A 20,489-nucleotide genomic window follows, 5' to 3' on the forward strand; every position below is an offset into this window, starting at 1 on the left:
CTTGGAATTTTATACAACCAACATTTGTACTTTCCATTTTAAAATTCCATTTTTGTCTGGCAAATTCCATGTGAGATATATTTTAAGTCAACAATGAAAATGACTTAAATCATATGTCTAAAAGCAATTTCATGTCTTATTTAAAATAATCTTAGCAGAGTATTTATTGCCCCAATTCTCTAAACATTATCTCTAGCTATAGGGAAACCCAATGGTACAAACCTAATATTTAATTCTCAGGAAGACCGTAACAGGAAGAATATAAGAGAACAGTATTTATAGTAATGATTGTAGAAATTTCCTTTAAAGCCCATGCAATACTCCTACAGATGCTAATTGGAGCCATGCATGCATTAAATCAGATATGTGTACTTACTATTACTGCTACTGCTGTCATTCCTAAGGGAGCTGGCTGCAACAGGGGGTAACATAAATGGTTTTGTGACACTGACTCTGGAATCTAAATAGAAAGCAATAATGTGTCAGTGTTGCATGGCGATTTACATAAATTACAGAGCCCTCAAAAGTGAAGTGCAATACCAGAGTACTTTCCAGGTCCACTTTCCAAATCTAGATTATCCAGATCCTATTTATTTCATACTGGGTCCTGCTATTCTATTTATTAAGAAATTCACCACAGTCACCTTATAGAACAAAGATACACTGCCTACACATGCTAAAAATGTAAGTAACACAAATTGTTGGTAACTGGTTGTTTTTTTCAAAAAAAAAAAAGGTAATGAAATTAAAAATTTTGTAGTATAGGAACAATGAGGGGGAAAGTCTGTACAGGGTAACTGGTGGACATCAGAATTCATGACTCAGAGTTAGACTCCTAAGGAAAAGATCTGAGAAGGGGACATTAAGAAGACTGGAGGTGAAAAATAATATAACTGTACATTATTAGCAAATATTAGACAAAAATAGGAGTGACTATGTCATATATTGTTTACTCATGCACAATCCTATAATTTGAAAATGATGAGTGTTTTGGCTTGGACACCACCAAATCTACAACTGTTCATTTCTTTCATGTCACTAATATTTGCTTTTATATCAGACATACACACATACATCTTTCTCTAGCTACACATATATTTGAGTCAGAGGTAGATTCTTACCTACACATGTAAGAGTCAAGCTTGCTTTTTACATTTATAATAGAAATGCTTATATATCTTACCTTTTTCAGGACTTAATGTTGAAGAAATCACACATTCACTAGTTTTAGATGCCGCCATCTCCAAATCCTTGAAGGCATCAATGGATCTATTAAAAATTCCAAAGAATTTTTCAGGAGTAAACAGCCTGGGTTCTGGGCTCTTAGATGATTTTTTTACATTCTGGAAGAAGAAAAAAATCAGGATTATATTTTTCAAATAATCTACAGATTTAACTGATGTCAAGGTAACAGGCTATAAATACATCCTTCAAAGATCCAAGTGAAACTAACATTTTTAGACAACCGTTTTAACATACATAATTCAAACTGGTACTTCAGGGTAGGTGATCCCATCCAGTTCAGTCTGGGGCTCAACTCCAGATAAAAGGAAGAGGGTGGTGGTGGGGGGTGAGTAAGATGAATACAATGTCATAACAATGAAATAATCCTAACAACAAATTACAGACACTGTTCTTTAGAGATGCTCATTAAAATTATTATTCCTCATTAAAAAAAAAATACCCCTCCATAACACGTGCTCCAAATAATTACCAAGAATTAAGAAGTATAATACTGGCAGAAACACTGAACAGAAGGATCTCTTTCTGGTGGAATGGCGTAAATTGGCATATTTGATATTACCTAGTAAAATTGGACATGTGCCCATCCTGTGACCCAGAAATCCCACTCCTAGGTAAATACCCTGGGAAGGGAAGCTCATGCACAAATGCACTGGGAAGCACATAAAAAAGTTCTTACATCAATCAACAGGAGATTGGTTTAATAACTGGGGTATACTGAATCAGTGGAATGCACTATTAAAAAAATTATCTACAGCTATATGCATCAATGTGGATATATCTTATAAACATAATGGTGAGTGAAAGAAGCAAGTCACAAAAGAATAAAAAATTTTCCATTAAGTCTCTAAAACAAATCAAAGCTATATTTTAGGAATTCAGAAATACAGGATTATCTATAAAGAAAAGTAGGTAATAATAAGCGTTAACACCTATGTAGCACTTAACTAGGCACTACTCTGAGTGAGTAATGTATAGTAACTCAAGATTAACTTAAAACAACTGCGAAGTACCACCTGGGATGAATCTCCTGGGTTCCAGCCAAAGTGCCATGATTAGTAAACGTATGTTCTTCATTAACTGGAATCCTCTTCCTGACATTGCCGTTTACTGAACACCTAACTCACCTTTCAGGCCCCAGTGGGTACGTTTTTTCCTCCATGACACCTTGTCTGATATCCCCTGCTTTTTGTGACCTCTACTTCTTACCAATGCCATTAGCACACTAGTTGTACTAATATGATATAAAAAAGATGTTAACTCTAAGATGTCATTGATTGTAAGATACATTCTGATTCAGAACTTAGAAAGTAAAGCAGTAGAAGTGATGAAATACAGTGATTAGGTTATTGGCATGATGAGAATTCTGAGACTGGCGAGCACAAGTAGAACTGATGCTGGGTCTTAAAGGGTAACTGGCATTTGGATGGGGAGAGAGTATTTGAGTATTCCTGCACAGAATCATGTTTAAAACCTTAGGTTTAAAATTCTACGATGCCTGTAGGTTAAACCTTGGCTTGTGAACTCTATGCCAAAGTAGGTGTCCTAAGACCTATTTTATTATAAGCATAGTATATAAAATAATAAAAATACTTCTTAACACTTACTTTGCCAGGTTCAGGGCTAAAGTACTCGTCACGAATCATCTAATGTCAACTCTGTGCGACGAAGCCTCTCATTGTACCCATTTTAGGCACAAAGAAAGTGAGCATAGAGGGGTTAAGCTGATAAAGCTAATCACTGATGCAGCCAGGATTTGAACTCCAACACCTCATTCTTAACCTCCAGGGATACACTGCCTCTTCAATATGCTTAGGACCCAAAGCACTGCCATGCCCATATTCTGACGGTGGTGACAACGAATCATCAAGTGACTTGAAGACGTTAAAATATACTTCATTACTGTAATGTAATTACTGTGGATAAGAGGTCAAGTATAAGTGTTCATTCTAGACAATTTTCATTTAAAGGTAAATTAACATTTGTACCTAATAGGCAGGTGATGGTACCATTACTCACCTGTGAAATATAGATCAAGTCAAGGTTGTCTTTACATTGTACTGCAAATAAATTTTATTTTTATATCAAGTGACAACATTTAATTGTCTCAGTGGATATTTCAGTACAGTGGTATAACTACAGACACTTATTTTCTGTGCTAATCTTAAAACATTTTTAAATTAAAAATTGATAAATTAAAAATCTCAGAAATACACTTCCTCCACCCCTGCCACCACCAATCAGCACAGGTTTTAGAGAATAGTAAAAAGTAATGCCAATGAATACAAGGTTACCTCAAATGAGTGTTCTTCCATGCACTCCACAAGGTCATCGACTATTTTCACAAGTTTGTCTATGATGGAATAATTACTCAAGCCTTCAGAAATATTTGAAAACTTGTCCAGAAGATCAGTCAAGCTGACTGACAACTGTGCCACCATCTCGCTTATCCAACAGTGACTAGGCTGCAAGAAATTGAAAGAAAGGCAGATAAAGCGTCTATTTTAAGTACAGTAAATTTGGAGCATCCTTCAAAGCCATCAATGTTTCAGTCATTGACTGCTGGACAAAGGATTTCCCTATATCAGAACAGGTCAGTTCTTCTGTTTTGTTTAACTCCTATCTAACATCTCTTTCAAAATGTACAAATGCATAAAGATCAGAGGAAAGTGTTGATGGTAAAGATTTTGCTCTCCATGGAAATAAAATTAAGACAAGGTAGAACCCTTGACAAGGTTCAGATACTAATGAATTTAATTCTACTGAAGAATATTTATTGTTTACTCACGATGTTCTTAAAAGAACTTTGGGCCCAGAGGAAATTACAGGAAAAAATTATTGTGGGAGAGAGTCCTGGCCCCCAAGGAACTTCTGGTCTTTTGGTAAACTGGAATATAAATCAGTAGATTAATAATAGCTTATTTTTCTAAAGACCTTGATAGATTTTAAGGCTTCTTCATAGATGAATCCATGTGAGTGTTTAAAAAAGAAAAAAAGCCCTGGCAGAATGTAGTCTGAGAAAGAAGCACTTTTGCCTTAGTGGCAGGACCAGCTACAAAATTTGTGAGGCCAGGGACAAAAGGGAAATTTATTGTTGAAAAACTTGTTCAAAAAAAAAAAAAAAAAACCAATGAAGAGTTTCAAGATCGTGACAGCAGAGCATAAAATCAAGCATAGAAGCCCACTCATGAAGCCAGCCCTGCACACTGGTTAGAAGCTTTAGACTTGGAGTCAGGCACAACTGGGCTCAATTCTGGCTGAGAGGCTCCAGGCAGGCAACATAAATTCTCTGAACCTCATTCTACTTCTCTATAGAACGGGAATAGTGAAACAAGGTAGTTGTGAGGAGATAATGTACATCATTTGAATAAAAGTTCCATGAAGGCATTACTTTTATAAAATCTTGTTCCCTGTGGTGTCCTCTAGGGTCTAGAACAGTGTCTGTGATATGGGAGTTGCTGAGAAACTAATTGCTGAACTGATGTAGGAGCGAATAAAAAGTGAATGAGAAAAAACGCTCCGTAACAGGACTCCACATTTTCTGTAAAGGGCTGGATGGGTAACATTTTAGGCTTTGCATGCCAAGAGGCAAAAATCAAGGATGTTGTGTAGGTCCACTTATATAAGAGAAAATGAATTTCCACAAATTTTGATTACAGAGTTTAAAATATAATAATAATATTTGAATATGGTTTCTTTGGGGTAATAATTGAATTTAATTTCTTTTTTAGTACAGGTTTACCAATAAGAAGAATCAAATTCTTTATTTTCGGTCAACATTTTGCTTGAGTTGGGGTGTAAAGTATTCTCTATCATCAAATACTATACATGTTCATTTGTTAAATCACAAACTCAGAGAGGGGAGGGTATAGCTCAGTGGTAGAGGGTGTGCTTAGCATGCACGAGATCCTGGGTTCCATCCCCAGTACTTCCATTAAATAAACAAACAAACAAACAAACAAACAAACAGACCTATTTACACCCCCCCCCAATAAACAAACATAAAAAAAGACTAGTTGTTTAAAAAAAACACACACACACACAAATTCAGCTGGCTGGCCATACAAAATCAGGCAGCAGACTGGATCTGGCCTACAGAGGATAGTTTGCTGATCTCTGCTATAGACGGCTGTGGATCAATAAAGGTTTAGATTAGGGGGTAGATACAGCTCAGTTGTAGAGTGCATGCTTAGCATACAGGGGTCCTGGGTTCAATCCCCAGTACCTTTATTAAATCAATCAATCAAATTACCACCCCCCCCCCCAAATTAAAGGTTTAGATTATTAGGAAAAGCTTCTTAGTATAATGAATAGAATTTAGAATGAATTTTAATTTTTTAAAAAATTAATGTGACATTACTTAAAATATAATAATTGGTCACAAATTCACATATTTGATACACTATAACATTATCTTTTCTTTTATAAAGATCTTTTAAGTGGAGGTTCTGATTTATTTTTTTAACTCCGTTAAAATGTTACAGTGAGAAGAATAATTATCAGGGACAGCTAAAACGGTCTTGGGCTTATTAAGATCCTAAATAGTTTACTATAAATCCTATTGTAATAAAAATATAATCAGATAAAGTAACTGATGCCATGTAGAACAAGTCAAACCACTAAACTTTATTTCTCTACTTACCAACAGAATCTCTCTCTCTGGGGGAAGGTAAGGTAATTTATGCATTCTAAATTATACAAGAGGGGCATTTTATATTCATTTAACAGAACAGTTTTCATAATTATGATTTCAGCCAAAAAGGAAACTCGTTTATCTACAGATAGGTAAGCTGAATTTTCTGGAAGCATTAAATGTCACTCAAAACTTTTAGGGAGTGTTGGCTCTGGCTTCAGATAAGTAAAATAAACAAACCTCTAAAGGGGAATTAGTTCAATTAGGCCATTTCATTCAACTCATCAACCAAGATCTCAAAGACTATGTGTTTCCAAAATATAATCAGAATAAACTCTTTGTTCTGTTAAATCAACGCTTATCTCAAGCACATGCAAGTTCATATTTGCATCATTAACAAGTCTCTTTACAAGCTGTCAGTCTTTCTTTTGGGGCTGAATTGCTCTCCAAGTTTCCCTCCATTTAGGCCATGATAATTCCCTTCAGAATTCCCTTCAGACAGACAGACAGCCCTATCAGCAAAAGGCAGATTCCTAGGATATGGGAAACAGCACATTCTGTAAATACTCTCTTAATAGTTTTTATGTGGTAGAACAGCCTTTACCAATTAGTTTATTCCACTGAAGTTGTGCAGATTTTTTCACGGCAAACAGATCCCATGTATTAATCTTTTCAAACTCTTGTCCTTGCTCTACTTTGTGAATAAGCTTGCTTGTCCTCTCAGATCTTCTGATGTGTAGGAACCAAAATCAAATTCCCCTGTTACTCCTTTTGTTTCTGTGGTCTTTGCCGTAAATGAACAGGTTCCTCTGTGTGTGTGTGTGTGTGTGTGTGTGTGTGTGTGTGTGTTTAAAGTAGAAAAGATTGTTTATATGTTTCTTATATTTAAACTGGGAACTCTGGGTGCTTACTGCCACTTCTGTTTATCTCTGTTTTCAACTGAACGCTGTGTTTATATTCTGTATACAAGTTCTTATTTAGCTATGACTACACCCCTCCTTGGCCACCCACCCTTGTTTTCACATACCTAATCAACAGTCCAAACAATCAACTTTTCCAGTAATATTTTCAACCCTCAACCTGTAATTCCTGCAGTTAAATCATGGAAATACCACAATTTAATCCCAGCCCAATATCTGCCCTTACAAAGCTATGAAAAATTCATTGATATTTGCTATAAACTTCCAGACTACACTGCTGAAAGGTTTTTCCTGAAAGTCTTATAACTATCTTTTATTCATTATTCATTCTTGCTACAATTTTCTTGTAAGAGACTATACAATCAATTCAAAGTTCTTTCTTTCCATTAATTTGTTTAAACAGTTATCTTTTAGCTTTTTAAGATTATTAGATTTATTAAAGATAAAGCTGAGGTAAACAATATTAAATATCAGCCAGTTCTAACTTGTCTGCCTGCAATAAAGGAAACCAGTTTTGACTAGAACATCAAGCAATTTCACATTTTCTTTTTAATTAAATAGTCAATGATTTGCAGAGAGAACAAAACACAGTGAACTAAATATTTCATCTGTGAGATGATAGGTCTTTTTTGTTTTCAGCTCTTCCAAGATTCTGATTAGAAAATGGATAATTAGAAGTTGTGAAGTTCACAAATTGTAATTTTTCCTTTTACCTTAATAACAGGCATTATCATCACTCTTTTATCTTTCAGAGACCATTTTAAACAAATAGTTTTATATAAATGTTAACTCACAACATACATTAGAAGAATGTAAGATATAAATAATGTTCTCTATTTCACTAGAAGAATGTGAAGGATTAGGACAGTTGATAAAGCCACACAGGATGTCAAAGAGGTGATGTAAACAGTACCTGTCAAATTCCTGAAGTACATGTAATTTAATGTTTTATTCACCCATATACATACGAAAAGAAATATAGTCCTTGCTTTGAAAGGGAAAACTTGTGTGGATTTTCCTTAACTCCACTCTCACAATTTCTTACCTTCTCTCTTGGTAGCCTCTATCTTATATTTTCTGGGTTAATTATAGCAGTTCTGTTTAGGACTACTGGAACAACAAATGCTTTCTACTCACATACTATATAAGAATACTACTTATTTCTATTCATATACTATATATATATATATATAGAGAGAGAGAGAACATGTGTCATTACAGAATGCTTACTAAATCAATGATACTGAATCAATGTCCTTGGCCTGCTAGCATGGCACTATCATAGAAGATTTGGTTAAAAACCTATGAATTCTAAGGAATTTTAAATTACCATGAGCACGAAATTAATGATTTAACTAAACAAATAAACGATATAAAAGCTACCATAATTAAAAGCAGTCTAAACATAACTAGAAAGATGATGGCTTCTGAAGACCAACAATGAAAATTCACATATTCACATGAGAACTTAAAATAGACTATATATGAATTTCACAAGATGTGAGCTGTAATACCTCTGTAGTCCCAGAAATGGGACTGGTTGAAACAAAAACACCCTGGGGACCTGCTAAGTCTGGCCTGCTTTCTCTTCTCCATCCCCTGCTTCATTCAAGAAACTGTTCTGGTTTATTAGTTGAGAGCATTTGACATATTATCCTGTATCAGTCTTAGAAGAAGAGAATCTCCAAGAGCAGTCACCAGAAGCTTTTTGGAATTAGAAGCTGAAAGTGGATAAAACATACTGTAACATTTTTTCATGGATGTACTTGGCACTACTTTTCCATTTGGTAGCTATTCCTAGAGAGACACCTGTCTGCTTCCTTAGTGGGCCTACTGTAGGTATCCACGCTGTGAGAGAGTTCTCGACAGATGAGTTGGGGTAAAATATCCATTAGGGATTCTGAGGGAGCAAAGCCCTGGCTCAAAAACTATCAGACTTCTGAGGAATATTCACAAAGGAGTATTCACCCCATGTTCTAATCCAACTAGTCTAATTACCAGCATTACTGCCCAGTTTGATTGTTTTTGTTTTGTTTTTTTTTAATGTGTGTCAAACCTCAGTCTTGCCAGAATGAGAAGTATGAATGGCCAAGGCAAAGGATTCCTTTCTTTACTCCTGTGCTTCCAGCATTTACCTCCTGGCTGGGCTGCCAAAAGAGTCTAGAGCCTTGCCATTGAGAATCACAATGGTTTAGATGTGGAAGAAATACTGAAGACCATCAGGTCCAGCCCGCCAATTTCATAAATGAGAAAACCAAGGCCTGGAGCAGTGACATGGTTTGCCAAGGCTACACAACAAATTTAAAACAGAAATATTAGAAACCAAGACTCCCAGGCACTTGCCTAAATTCTTTTACCCATGAATGTAGTCAAAGCTCATACAGCTGCAGGACATTTTCCTGCTGGGTTCACCATGACTCATGTGGCCCCACATCTGGACCAGGCACACTGGTCCTTAGGTCAATTAAGGATTTCTTCGGAATGAAAATGGCTCTTTTGGTCTAATTTCAATGAATCCAGAGCCATACCACAGAAAGTAAATTTCTCCCAGCGACCGTCACAACCAAACAGCAAATGCCAGTCTCTTTCCCCTCTTGCTTTTAACTCTGAAGGCTCAAAAGCTGCTGCTCCCTGGCCCTCTCAAACTTTCCATGGGCAAGCAGATTGAAAATATTCCTACAAAAGCACTCTGCAAAACGTTTTGTGCCCACATTACTACTGTAGGGTCTCCAAAAATCTTAACTCCCTTTTGAAAGTGCTGGGTTTAGTCATGATTTATTCTAGTCGCCTCTCTAAACAATTGATTTGGGTCTGCAGTGTTCACTTTGGACATCTAACTTTGCATTTTCTTGTTTGAATTAAAGTGATGTAGAAACCTCAATCTGATTAAGATAGTAATCAGCCCAAACACTATAAATATGTGTTGTTTCCTAGGGCAGGTCTATAAATGGCCTCTGAGCCAGACAGAAAATAGCACAGTGAGGCAGGATCAGCATGGGAAGGTGGGGGCAGCAATGACAAAGGAGAGGCTGTGTCTTTGTTCTAACTTGGTGAACACACTTTGTGGTTTTAGGCAAGTCACTTAATCTGTTCACTGCTTTGGTTTCTCTGTCTGTAAAATAAAGGGGTATGTCTTATCTGTGCTAGACAATATAGGGGCCACTAGCCACCACTGGCTGTCACTCAAAATGTGGCTCATGTGACTGAGGAACTAAAATACTAATTTTGCTTAACTTTAACCTATTTAAAGTTAAAAAAAAATCAATACTTGATTTGGTGACTGGAAAACTTAAGTATGTATAGAAATGCTTAGGTGTGTGAATCTGCATTTTCAATTGTAAACTTTTTGAAAGTCTAAATATGGAGTAAATATTTCTGATGAAAATTTAGGGTCTGAACTGGAATGTGGTGTAGGGGTGAAATAAACGGTGGATTCTGAATAATATTAAAAATTTGAAAATTACCCCATGAATAATTTTATACTGATCATAAGGTAAAATGATAATATTTTGGATATATGGGACTAAATAAAAATTTTTATTATACTCTATTTCTCCTATTCTTTAAAAAAATTTTTTTAATGTGGCTACTGACAATTTAACATTCCATATGTGGCTTCTATTACATTTCTGTCAGATAGTAGTGGTCTAGATGTTGTCAAAGTATCTTAATATAGTCAATTTATTAAGATGGGCCCTGGAGTTTGTGTACCCAAAGAGCCACTTTCAAATAATATTTAATGTTATATTTTATACATTTACCTAACATTGTACACTTATTCCTTTGAAATAAACACATTATTATATGAGATACCATATAGAGACATATAATTGACAAACTTCATCTGCTTCCATAGGAAGCGCTTCAAATCATAGGGGTGGACTCTCAGGATCTATACATACCAATAGAAAACTTGCCCTGTGGCCACAGTTGATTGGACAATGGTGACCCCTGAGCCAGATGGGTCTATCATAATGTTCCTCCCCAAACTGGCAGTAGTGATAGGACCTCAGCCAGTCTCTGAGCAGGGACAAATCTGTAATATGCAAATACAGGAGCTCTGGGACAGTTATGTTCCACCAGGTGACTGGAACAGAGAAAAGCTGTGCCCAGGTGAAATAGAATGAGGTAGAGATGCAGAAATTCAGAAATGCGGAAAGGAAAACCTGGTAGCTTTCCAATCCTGGCTCCAGTCACTTCATGAGGTCTGGCTGCATCCCTACCCGTAACTGGAATGCTATTTTTCAGTATCCTTATAAGGATGGGACTTTGGGGGGGGGGGGGTAGTAAAGGTTGAGTTCATTACTTCTAGTAAGAACCAAAGGAATCTAAATAAACAGGATGAGCTCCTTCAAGATTTGTAAATCAGACTTTTTTTTGCCAACAGTTAAATATTTACTGGTAAGAAGTTTTTAAGTAGCTACTACCTGCTTGAATGGTAAGGAAATACAATGGAGGAAAGATCTGATCTCTAATATTTAGTCAAGTAAAATACAATAAAAAGAGAAAACATAACAATAAAATAATCGTGATGACATAGGACAATTATTGTATGTACACTGTATCTCAGGTTTTTCGTATCTTAATTTCTTATAACAATATTTTGAGACAAATCCATAATACATACAATTTTAAACAGTGATGTAAGCAGTATATGATGAAGAACCCAAAATGATTAGTTTCCGGACAAATTCCGTAAAAATTCAGAGACAGTAAACTAAAAGGTAAGGTCCACAGAGCAAATACCATGTCAGTGTTGCTGACTACTGTGTCCCCACCTTGTACCGAGCAGAAGCACAGAACAGGGGTGATGGCTATCCTTACTGGCCAAATGATACAGGGAAGATAGCATGGTCTAGTCTAGACCAGTATGAAACAGTCTTACGAGAAAGAGAAATCTTAAACTGACCTTGGAGGAGATGACCACTCAGATGCTTTCAGCCCCAAGAGATTACATAATTCTGTGGGTGGAATTTGCATGAGTGGATGGGAGAAGAAAGAGCATCCCTGACAAAGGGAAGGGGTACTAAGCGGCCTTGGAATTGAGAATAAGCAAGGTGATTCTAGGAGGCAGGGACATATCAAGCTGGGGTGGTGAGTTCGTGTTGGGGAATAATCAGTATTAAGATGAGGTGGTTAGGGTTGGGTAAGATTACATAAGGTCATGAACATCAGATTCAGGAATTTGGCTTTCAGCCTTCAGTCATTGGGAACAATGCAAAAGGTCTTGAATACGGGAATGACTCAATGAAGGCAGTGTAACAGAAGGCTCAAGGAAATCATGATTCCTCTGAATTGCATAATACAATAGGAGTTGTTACAAAATGCACACACATCTAAAAGATAACGGTATAACACTGAGGTGCAGATATAATCCCACATCATCACAATCTTGTGGATTCTATTCCAGTGTGTGCCTCAGGGAAATGATGACATGTTGGGGAACTTTCCTCCTTCCTTCTTCACTTTCTTTCAGCAGGTAATTTATTAAGTGCCTTTCATCCACTGGACACGGAGGATAGAGGAGCAAAAGTATACAGTTCCTGTTCTCAGGAAGTTTACAGATAAATGGAAGCTTATTAATGAAATAATTCCACAAATCGATGAAAAAAACACTACTTTGAGGAGGGCTATAAAAAGTTTCTAATGTGGATGATCTTGTTCCTTGAGAATGAGAGGGAAGGAAAGCCTCCTTAAAGAAGCAAAATTGAAAATGAAAGTCAGGAGTGACCTCAACAAAAGGATCAGTCGGCATTCGAGGGACAGAGAAATACACGCACAAAAGAAGCAGTGGCAGCAGGGAACTTGTGAGGCTGAGGGACTGAAAAAGAATTTGGAAAGGTGCCAGATCACGAGAGTCTTGGAGACCTTGTTTGCTTAGAGAGCTCCTTTTCCTAAGAACAACCATTCAAAGGATATGAAGTGGAGGGGTAAAATGAACATGCGTATTTTTGTTGTGGTGGTTGTTCCACTCTGTCTTCTCAAGAAGAGTTAAAACCTCAAGTAATCGATCCTGGAATACAAGCAAGATAAGAAGAATCCCGAGGCAGCAGACCAAGCAAAAGAGGGTGGGAGCAGTGGAGACAGGGGGATCATGCAACGGGAGGGAGACGGCTGCAGAGGGAAGGGGGCTAGGAGGCATATTGTTAAAGCAAAACTGTGTATTGCCAAGGACTTTGTTTAACCTTGCCTTCAAAAAATAACTTAAAAACTGACGTGCCAGTAAAGACTGGTTCAGGTAAGAATAAGAATCAATAGATGCTAAATCTACCAGAGAAACTTTGATAAAGAACTGTACCTGGTCTTAAATGTATCTCCCCAAAGATTGTGTCTTAGTTGCTAATGAGTAAATACACAGAAATCGTGGAACATCTGAGCCAGGTGATCAAAACAAAGAGCACTATGAGGAGAAGATGGACACTGTGTGCCTCTGGGGGTGATAACCTGAGGACGTATTATCACTTTACATGGACATTGTGGCTTGGAATGTTTAATCCAAGTGTAACCATTAAAAAAAAATTAGTTGTTTCAAAGAGAAACATTTTATTTAAAGGGGAGAGCTGCATCACTCAAAAATTTCAATTGTCGTAAAGACAAAGAAAGGCTGAGGAACTCTTAGACCAAAAAGACATTGTTTTCCAAGAACTTGGTGGGCTTAAAACAGCACAAATTTATTATTTTATAATGCTTGAGGTCAGAAGTCCAAAACAGGTCTTCCTAGGCTCAAATCAAGGTGTTCACAGGCGCTGTGTTTCTTCTAGAAGCTCTACAGGAGAATCCCTTTTCGTCACCTTTCCCTGTTTCTCGAAGTCTCCTGCATTCCTTGGCTTATGGCCCCATCCTTCATTTTAAAAGCAGCAGTGTAATGAGCATCTTCAAGTCACTCTCTCTGGTTCAGACACTCCTGCCTCCCTCTGATAAGGATTCATGTGATTAGATTGGGCCCACCTGGATATCCTAGGAAATACTCCCCATCTCAAAATCCTTAACTTTGTTACGTCTGTGAAGTCCCTCTTGCTATGTAAGGTAATACCTTCATAGCATGTGACATCTTTGGGGAACCACTATTCTGCCTATCACGCATGATATCAAAATGTAAATCATGATCCTAGATTAGGCTTTCTACTAGAGGAAAAAAATGCAAAAAGAAATGGATAAAATTGAAATACAGCCAACAGACTGAAGTATTTTAGTTATTGCTAAATTTACTGAAGCTGACAACCATACTGTGGTTGTGTAAGAGAAAATCCTTTCCTTAGGAACCATACTGACGTATTTAGGGGTTTGTATACAACTTGCTCAACAGGTTTAGAAAAATAACACATGTACACACAGAAAACAAACATTTAGTAAACTAAATGAGACAAAATGTGAAAAATAGATGAATCTGTATTAAAAGATATGTGGGTGTTCTGTGAAGATTCTTACAACTTTTCTGTAAATGTGAAATTATTTCCAAATACAAAGTTAGAAGAAAACTGATAAATAGTTTAATTAAAAACAAATGAATTTATTACACAAATACCACAAGCAACTTATAGTTTTTATCATTTTATGGATGTCAGTGTGACTGCAGATGTGTGGCACAATTTTTGTTCTTTCTACAATAACATTATCAGTAAGTGGAAAGGATCAGAAAGGTTTGGGATTTTTAGATTAGGAACTTAAAACACATCCTAACACTTTGACCATATTATAATTTCAAGGAGTTTAAAATAAAATTGGTAATTATTGTTGGATTTAAATGCCAACCGGTGGATCACACCCTGCTATTTGTGAGAGACAATCTGCTGGGTAGTTTTCTAAACAGGGCCTTAGAAAAGGTTAACCTCCCCTTTCAGGAGTATTTAGCTGAGTTTTTAAACAAAAGCAGAAAATAAAGTGTATTGTATTCTAGAGCTTTCTTCTTTTTGCCCAGTGTCTCTGGCAGAATTTTATTGCTTTGGCCCCAGAGGATTTTTCGGGTACCCATCCGGGCTCCCACTCCTCCCGCTATTGTTTAGAGACAAAAGATAAGGCAGCTGGGACTCTGACCACTGATAAATAACCAGGGGCCTCTCCACTGGGAAACTCCTCTGGTCTTGGCAGAAACTAACATTTTAAAATGAAGGTAAAACAAAGCGTAAGGCCCCCCGTTTCTACCCCAAGGCCTCTGCACGGGCTTGTTTTCCTTGCCAATTGCGATGGCCAAGAACAGAGTTTCTCCAGTTGTGCCAGGACAGTGTGCCAAGTCCAAATAATAGTGGACTTTTCTCAATTACAGAAACGAGAAAAAAAAAAAAGTGGCAACGAATCAGCTCTATTTTTACACATTTCGCTCCTCATTATCACCAGCCGATACTGACATCTATGATTTAGCACAATCTATGATTATACCAGCACAAAACCATCTATTTCACCATTTTCAATTCAACATACTGTTTTCAAAGAGCTTCGTTACTTCTTGGAGTTTGGCAATCCCAGGCCTAAGTGCTTCTGTAGTCAGGAGCAGGGTGCGTCTTTATTACTTAGATGCTTCCTTTAGAACACTTTCCCTGGCTATTGTAATTATTTAGATACCTACATTCCATAACCCAGAGTTAAGAGTCAGATGACCTAGGGTTTCTTTTAAGATTCTGTCACTTTCTAGTTGTTTAACCTTGGGCCAAATACTTCTGGATTGTAAACCTCATGGTGTCATTTGTAAATCACAGTAGCTACAACCTGCCTTCCTCATGGGATTTTTCTAATCATCGAAGGAGATAAATGCATGAAATCACTTTGAAAACAGAAAAGTAGTATAAAAAGGCCAGAGAATCCCCCCCTCATTATTATTAAAGATTTTGAATATAAGGCTAATTGATGCATATTTGTCTCCAAGTGTCTCATAAAGTGCTGGCTCCATAGTTTTTCCTAAACAAACACTTGCTGACTGAGTGAGCAAATGATTAGGTTAATGAACTTTCAGGCTGCTATAATGTTACATTCCTATTTTCAGAGAACTCGCCCTAATTCAACAGAACAGACACTGACCTCGACTTGCTAGGTCAACAAAGGGGAAAACTGGTCCAACATGAAGGTACATGTTCTAAGGAATTCTAAGGATCTTTAGATAGGAAAGTAAGCATTTTCACATGAAGTAGTGAAAAGAAATATGCCTTTGACATTCTCTTGAAATGACAACCTTATAGTCTTTGAAAGACTTTTTAAGCACAAGCTTAACGATGTGCTTAACACACTTAAACTGATAATACTTTTGATGAACTAGTCCACAGAAAGGATTCAGAGTCTAAGATGACTTGCAGGAAGTGAATGCATAATAAGTATTTGATAAGTTATGGCAAGATGTCAACTTGCAGAGCAGAGTAACCCAAATCGATTTTGATTAACTCAGTGGAACACGATACAGTAGTTAAAATGAATCAACATGGAACACATTAATGTCAAAGGTATGTTGCAAAATATAAGCAAGTTGCAAAGTGACAGATGCAGTGTAATGGCATTAACAGAAACTATGAAAAAATGAAAAAATATATGTACTTTGTGTATGGATGTATAGTTTGCAATAAAAGTATAAGGGCAGCTACTGTGCACTGCTGCACGTAACACAACTACAAGGGATGCTATCCTCAATGTCAAGCCCTGAAACCATGCACTAGAATGAAAAATTCCAGCTCAGAATACTTGTTCCTCAGAGACAAGTTGTCCCTAACAGACAGAGTGGGCATTAATGGAGATAGGAAAGGGGCTTTAATTATATGTATAATGTTTCATTATTAAAAAATACATTTGAAGCAAATATTGCACAATGGTAACATCTGACAAGCTACGTGATGGGTACACAGGCATTACATTATTCCCTATGCTTGAAATATTTCTTCATGTATGAATATTATGTAGTGAGAAAAATAATTAAAATTTCTTGATTGCAGTAATAAAGGAGTATTTATAATCATAGCCACATTTTTGTTGTAAGGTTCTAAGAATCAATCACACTGCAAATAAATTCAGAGATAAAACATTTTGTGTTCTCAAATTAAGTAAGAAAGAGACTTATATAGGACCTTTCAGGTATCAAAAGAATTTACATAATTTTACACTCAAACCTTTTGTGGGAGAGGGAGGCTAAAGGAAAGAGAAATCTGTGGCCAGCTCTAAGGAAGGTTATCTAATTTACTTGGGAATTACAGGTATAAGACACATATGCTAAAATGCTCATCCAAACTAGAGCTTAGCAGTTGACTGAGGAAACAAGTATGCAAGTCAAATTCCAAAGATACCTTCTTTAAATTCTGACAATTAGCAAATTCCTAAACGGTAGGTAATTTCCTATTTCAATATGAATGACCCTATCTCTTTTGTCAGCTACCAAAAGGAAACTCAGAAATGCACAGTTACATACCAAAACGTCCATCCCGGGGACATATTTGAGGGTTATTTTATAGTCCTTTGGAAGATTTGCCACCTACGGAGAAAAAAAGAAAGTAAGTTATCTGTGAGAAAATCCATACATATCAGTTAATCATACTGTATTTAGCGGTTTGAGAAAAACACATACAAACCTGTTACGTTTTTAAGTTACCACTGAATTTCAATATTTACATACATAGTGATTTTTCATTCTTCATTTCCCTTTGCAATCAAAGGCACTCTTCAAAAATAAAGTAAGTGATAATATAAATCTTTTGGACTCCAAATTCAGTTATGGGTGGCTAAGTATAATCTTCTGAGTTTTGGAAACACAATATGAATTTCAATTTCCATCTGTGGTCTTGGAATTCCCTTTCAGGACTATCTTTCTACTTGTTCCCCCAAAGAATCAGTAACACAATGTATTTGTCCTGTCAGTGGTTCTCCAAGTGATGTGGCAATGTCACCATGTAAATGTAAAAGCCATTCCAGATGGAGAAGCATGGCAAGAAGTGGCAGGTGTTCTGAACACAAGCTGCTTGATAATTTCGCCCCTCTGTAAGCACAATTAACATTATCAAAAAAATAAATACAGAATCAACCAAATAAGTATTCAGAAAACTTAGGATCTGAGTATATATCAAAAGAGCAGAGAAAATGTAAGAGATAGGCTGGCCAATCCTGCTTTATTAGTAAATTATATATAGAGATTGGTTCAAAGAAGTCAAAGAAACCTTACAAGAAGTTCTCTGACCAACACACTCAAATTGCCACACCTTATCATTTAGGGTGGTGTATAATAATAATTTCTGCATTAAACTGATGTACTGATTTTCAATTTTTGATAGGACTGAGAAGTAATATTATTTTTGAAAAATACAATTTTAACAAGTTTTCATATGCAGTCTCTGCCACGACCTCAGAGATCTGTATTATTAAGCCGACTTCACAGAAATAAAACAAAACAAAAAAACCCATGGTGGCTCAGAGAGGTTAACTGGCATGTCAGGGTCATCACAGGCATCAGGAGTACCTGGTGGAGGTAAGGATACAAATCCTGGCTCTGTGTGCTGGTCTCAGCACAGTTATCTACAGAGCAGTCTCCTCATCAGTACATTCTTGGCTTGCACTGGTTCCTTTCCAGTTACATTTGGAAGAGAAATTAGGAAGTTGTAGATTTTTATGGCCACTTCATGAATTATTTTATTACTTTCTAAGCATTTATAGTATGTTGAATAGCAATCAAAAAGCACAGATAACCTTTTGATAAGTTCAGCTTCTATTGTGTCTACTGATCACTGTGGAAAGTTTGAGAGAGTAGAGGATTCCTTGAGTCTGGAACTAGGAAGATAAGATGTTCCTTCAAGGCAGTTCGTTGATGTAGGGCTCACTGCCCAAGTTCTGGGGAGATGCATTGCTCAGGTTGGAGCCAGGCCCTGCCACGTGCTAACTCACAGATCTTGGGCAGGTTCCTTAATCTTCTTTAACCTCAATTTCCACATGTGTAAAATGAGAATCACAGAATTGAGCTAGTGGATTTAATAAGACTAGTGATGAAGTATCTTGTTTAAAATACTTAGTGCTTGAGCGTGGTGTGGGAATGGGTACGAGTGTTTACTATTATCAACTGCAAGGGAGTGGGACAGTCAAGATATCAGAAGGGTCAGATGCAAAGAGGAAGAAATGGGAGACCCAGGACAGATCACTCAGGTTCTAGAGGTAAGAAATATGCCAGGAAAGCCACATTAGAGAGGGACCTGAGTAGGGGGTATAGCTCAGTGGTAGAGCACATGCTTAGCATGCACGAGGTCCTGGGTTCAATCCCCAGTACCTCCATTAAACAAAACAAAAAAAAAAAAAAAAGAAAGAAAGAAAGAAAGAAAGCAAAAGAGAGAGAGATCTGAATGTTGGGCTAAGGAGGGCAAGTGGGAGGCAGTGAAGTTCAGCAGGACCATTTCCACCACCAGAACCCCAGGGCCAGTCACTTCCACTTTAGACACGTCACCTCCCCTGTGGAACTTCTATCCTCTTCCACAAGATGAAGAGGGGGAAGTAGATCACCATTAAAAATTCGGTCTGATGTCACTGTCCTGTGTCAGCAGTGGTGCTACATTGAATGTGTGTAAGCTGGAAGGGAACATGGCACGAAATTTAGGAAGGTTACTCGGGAAGGATGGATTGGAACAAGGAAAGAGACCAAGAGCAGTTTAGAAGACCACTAGCAAAGTACTGAACATGCATTAAATGTGAATACAGAGGCTAAAAGCTGAAAAAGTAGAGACATGGTTTAGATTCCAGGGAAGCATCCTGTTGGTAGGGTTAAATGGATATGTAACCAAGGCTACAGATTTTGAAAACTAATCTGCTCTAGTAAAATAAGTTCAGAATAGAAAAAACGACATAGAACCTAGCTGATGCAAAATTTACCAAAGGTCAGATTATTCCAGTGAGCCCTGTGGTTTGGAGTATGGGGTTGTAAAAACCATGCCAGATTATAAAATGCATGAAACTACAAAAACAGGTGATGGGCTCACTCTACTACTAGGTGGGCCATTTGCTCTGTCTCTCTCTCTCTTTTTCGCTTTGGTGTGTCTTAAGGATTGACCATACTCAGTGATACTAGCGGGGGGAAAATGTGTAAGAGAACAGAATGTGGAAATGCTGGAAACTCGGCCAAGAAAAAGTTTGTGAGCCAAACAGGCACTGGCTACATACCATGCCCTGCAGGTATTTGGACTCGGAGAAAAAGAACTCAAAGTCAGAACAGGTAACTCCCTCTCTAGATCACTGATCTAAAATCTTTGGATCTCTTGATTCAAATGTCATTGAGGTCTCTAAGTTGCACAAAATCAGTGGCTTCCTGGATATCTATGGTGAGACACTCATTGTCTGAACTGTTTCTCCCAAGTTCTAGGTAAGAATCAAAATGCAGTAGGAGTAACTCATGATTCTCTTGACACTACATAAAATGTTGCACATATGTGAACCTTTCTGGAGAAAGAGTCCAGTTTCCAGAGTCTCATCAGACCCAGAGAAGTTTAAGAATCTCTGCTGTAGAGGAAAAAAAAACAACAACCCTGTACGTTTGTATTTAAATATCCCAGTTGTTGTTCAGTCTTCAGATATAACATAGGCCAAAGCTTTCTGCTTTTTTATTTCTCCTTATAAGCCATCTCTTGATTAAAAATCTAACCAGGTCAATTGCCTGTAGTTTTGTTTTGTTTATTTTGCTTTTTAAATAACAACTCAATTAGTGATTTATAAAAAATTAACATGACAACTTACAAGAATTTTCTGGGTCACCT

General features: G+C 37.0%; 1 protein-coding gene across 4 annotated transcripts in view; it reads right to left on the reverse strand.

Moving 5' to 3' along the window:
- The window catches only part of KITLG (KIT ligand), an 83,104-nt gene that overhangs the window by 22,120 nt on the left and 40,495 nt on the right, over positions 1-20,489 (reverse strand). For 3 of the 4 annotated variants that reach the window (XM_010986956.3, XM_031463046.2, XM_010986955.3), the window contains exons 3-6: positions 17,177-17,239; positions 3,537-3,707; positions 1,184-1,343; positions 377-460 (exon numbers count right to left, since the gene is read on the reverse strand). In XM_010986956.3, coding sequence (XP_010985258.1) covers positions 377-460; positions 1,184-1,343; positions 3,537-3,707; positions 17,177-17,239 — 478 coding nt within the window. The remainder of the gene's footprint in view (positions 1-376; positions 461-1,183; positions 1,344-3,536; positions 3,708-17,176; positions 17,240-20,489) is intronic. The other variant, XM_010986957.3, reaches the window with a different exon arrangement.

The sequence above is a fragment of the Camelus dromedarius genome, chromosome 11 (genome assembly GCF_036321535.1).
Source record: "Camelus dromedarius isolate mCamDro1 chromosome 11, mCamDro1.pat, whole genome shotgun sequence".
Lineage (NCBI taxonomy): Eukaryota > Metazoa > Chordata > Mammalia > Artiodactyla > Camelidae > Camelus > Camelus dromedarius.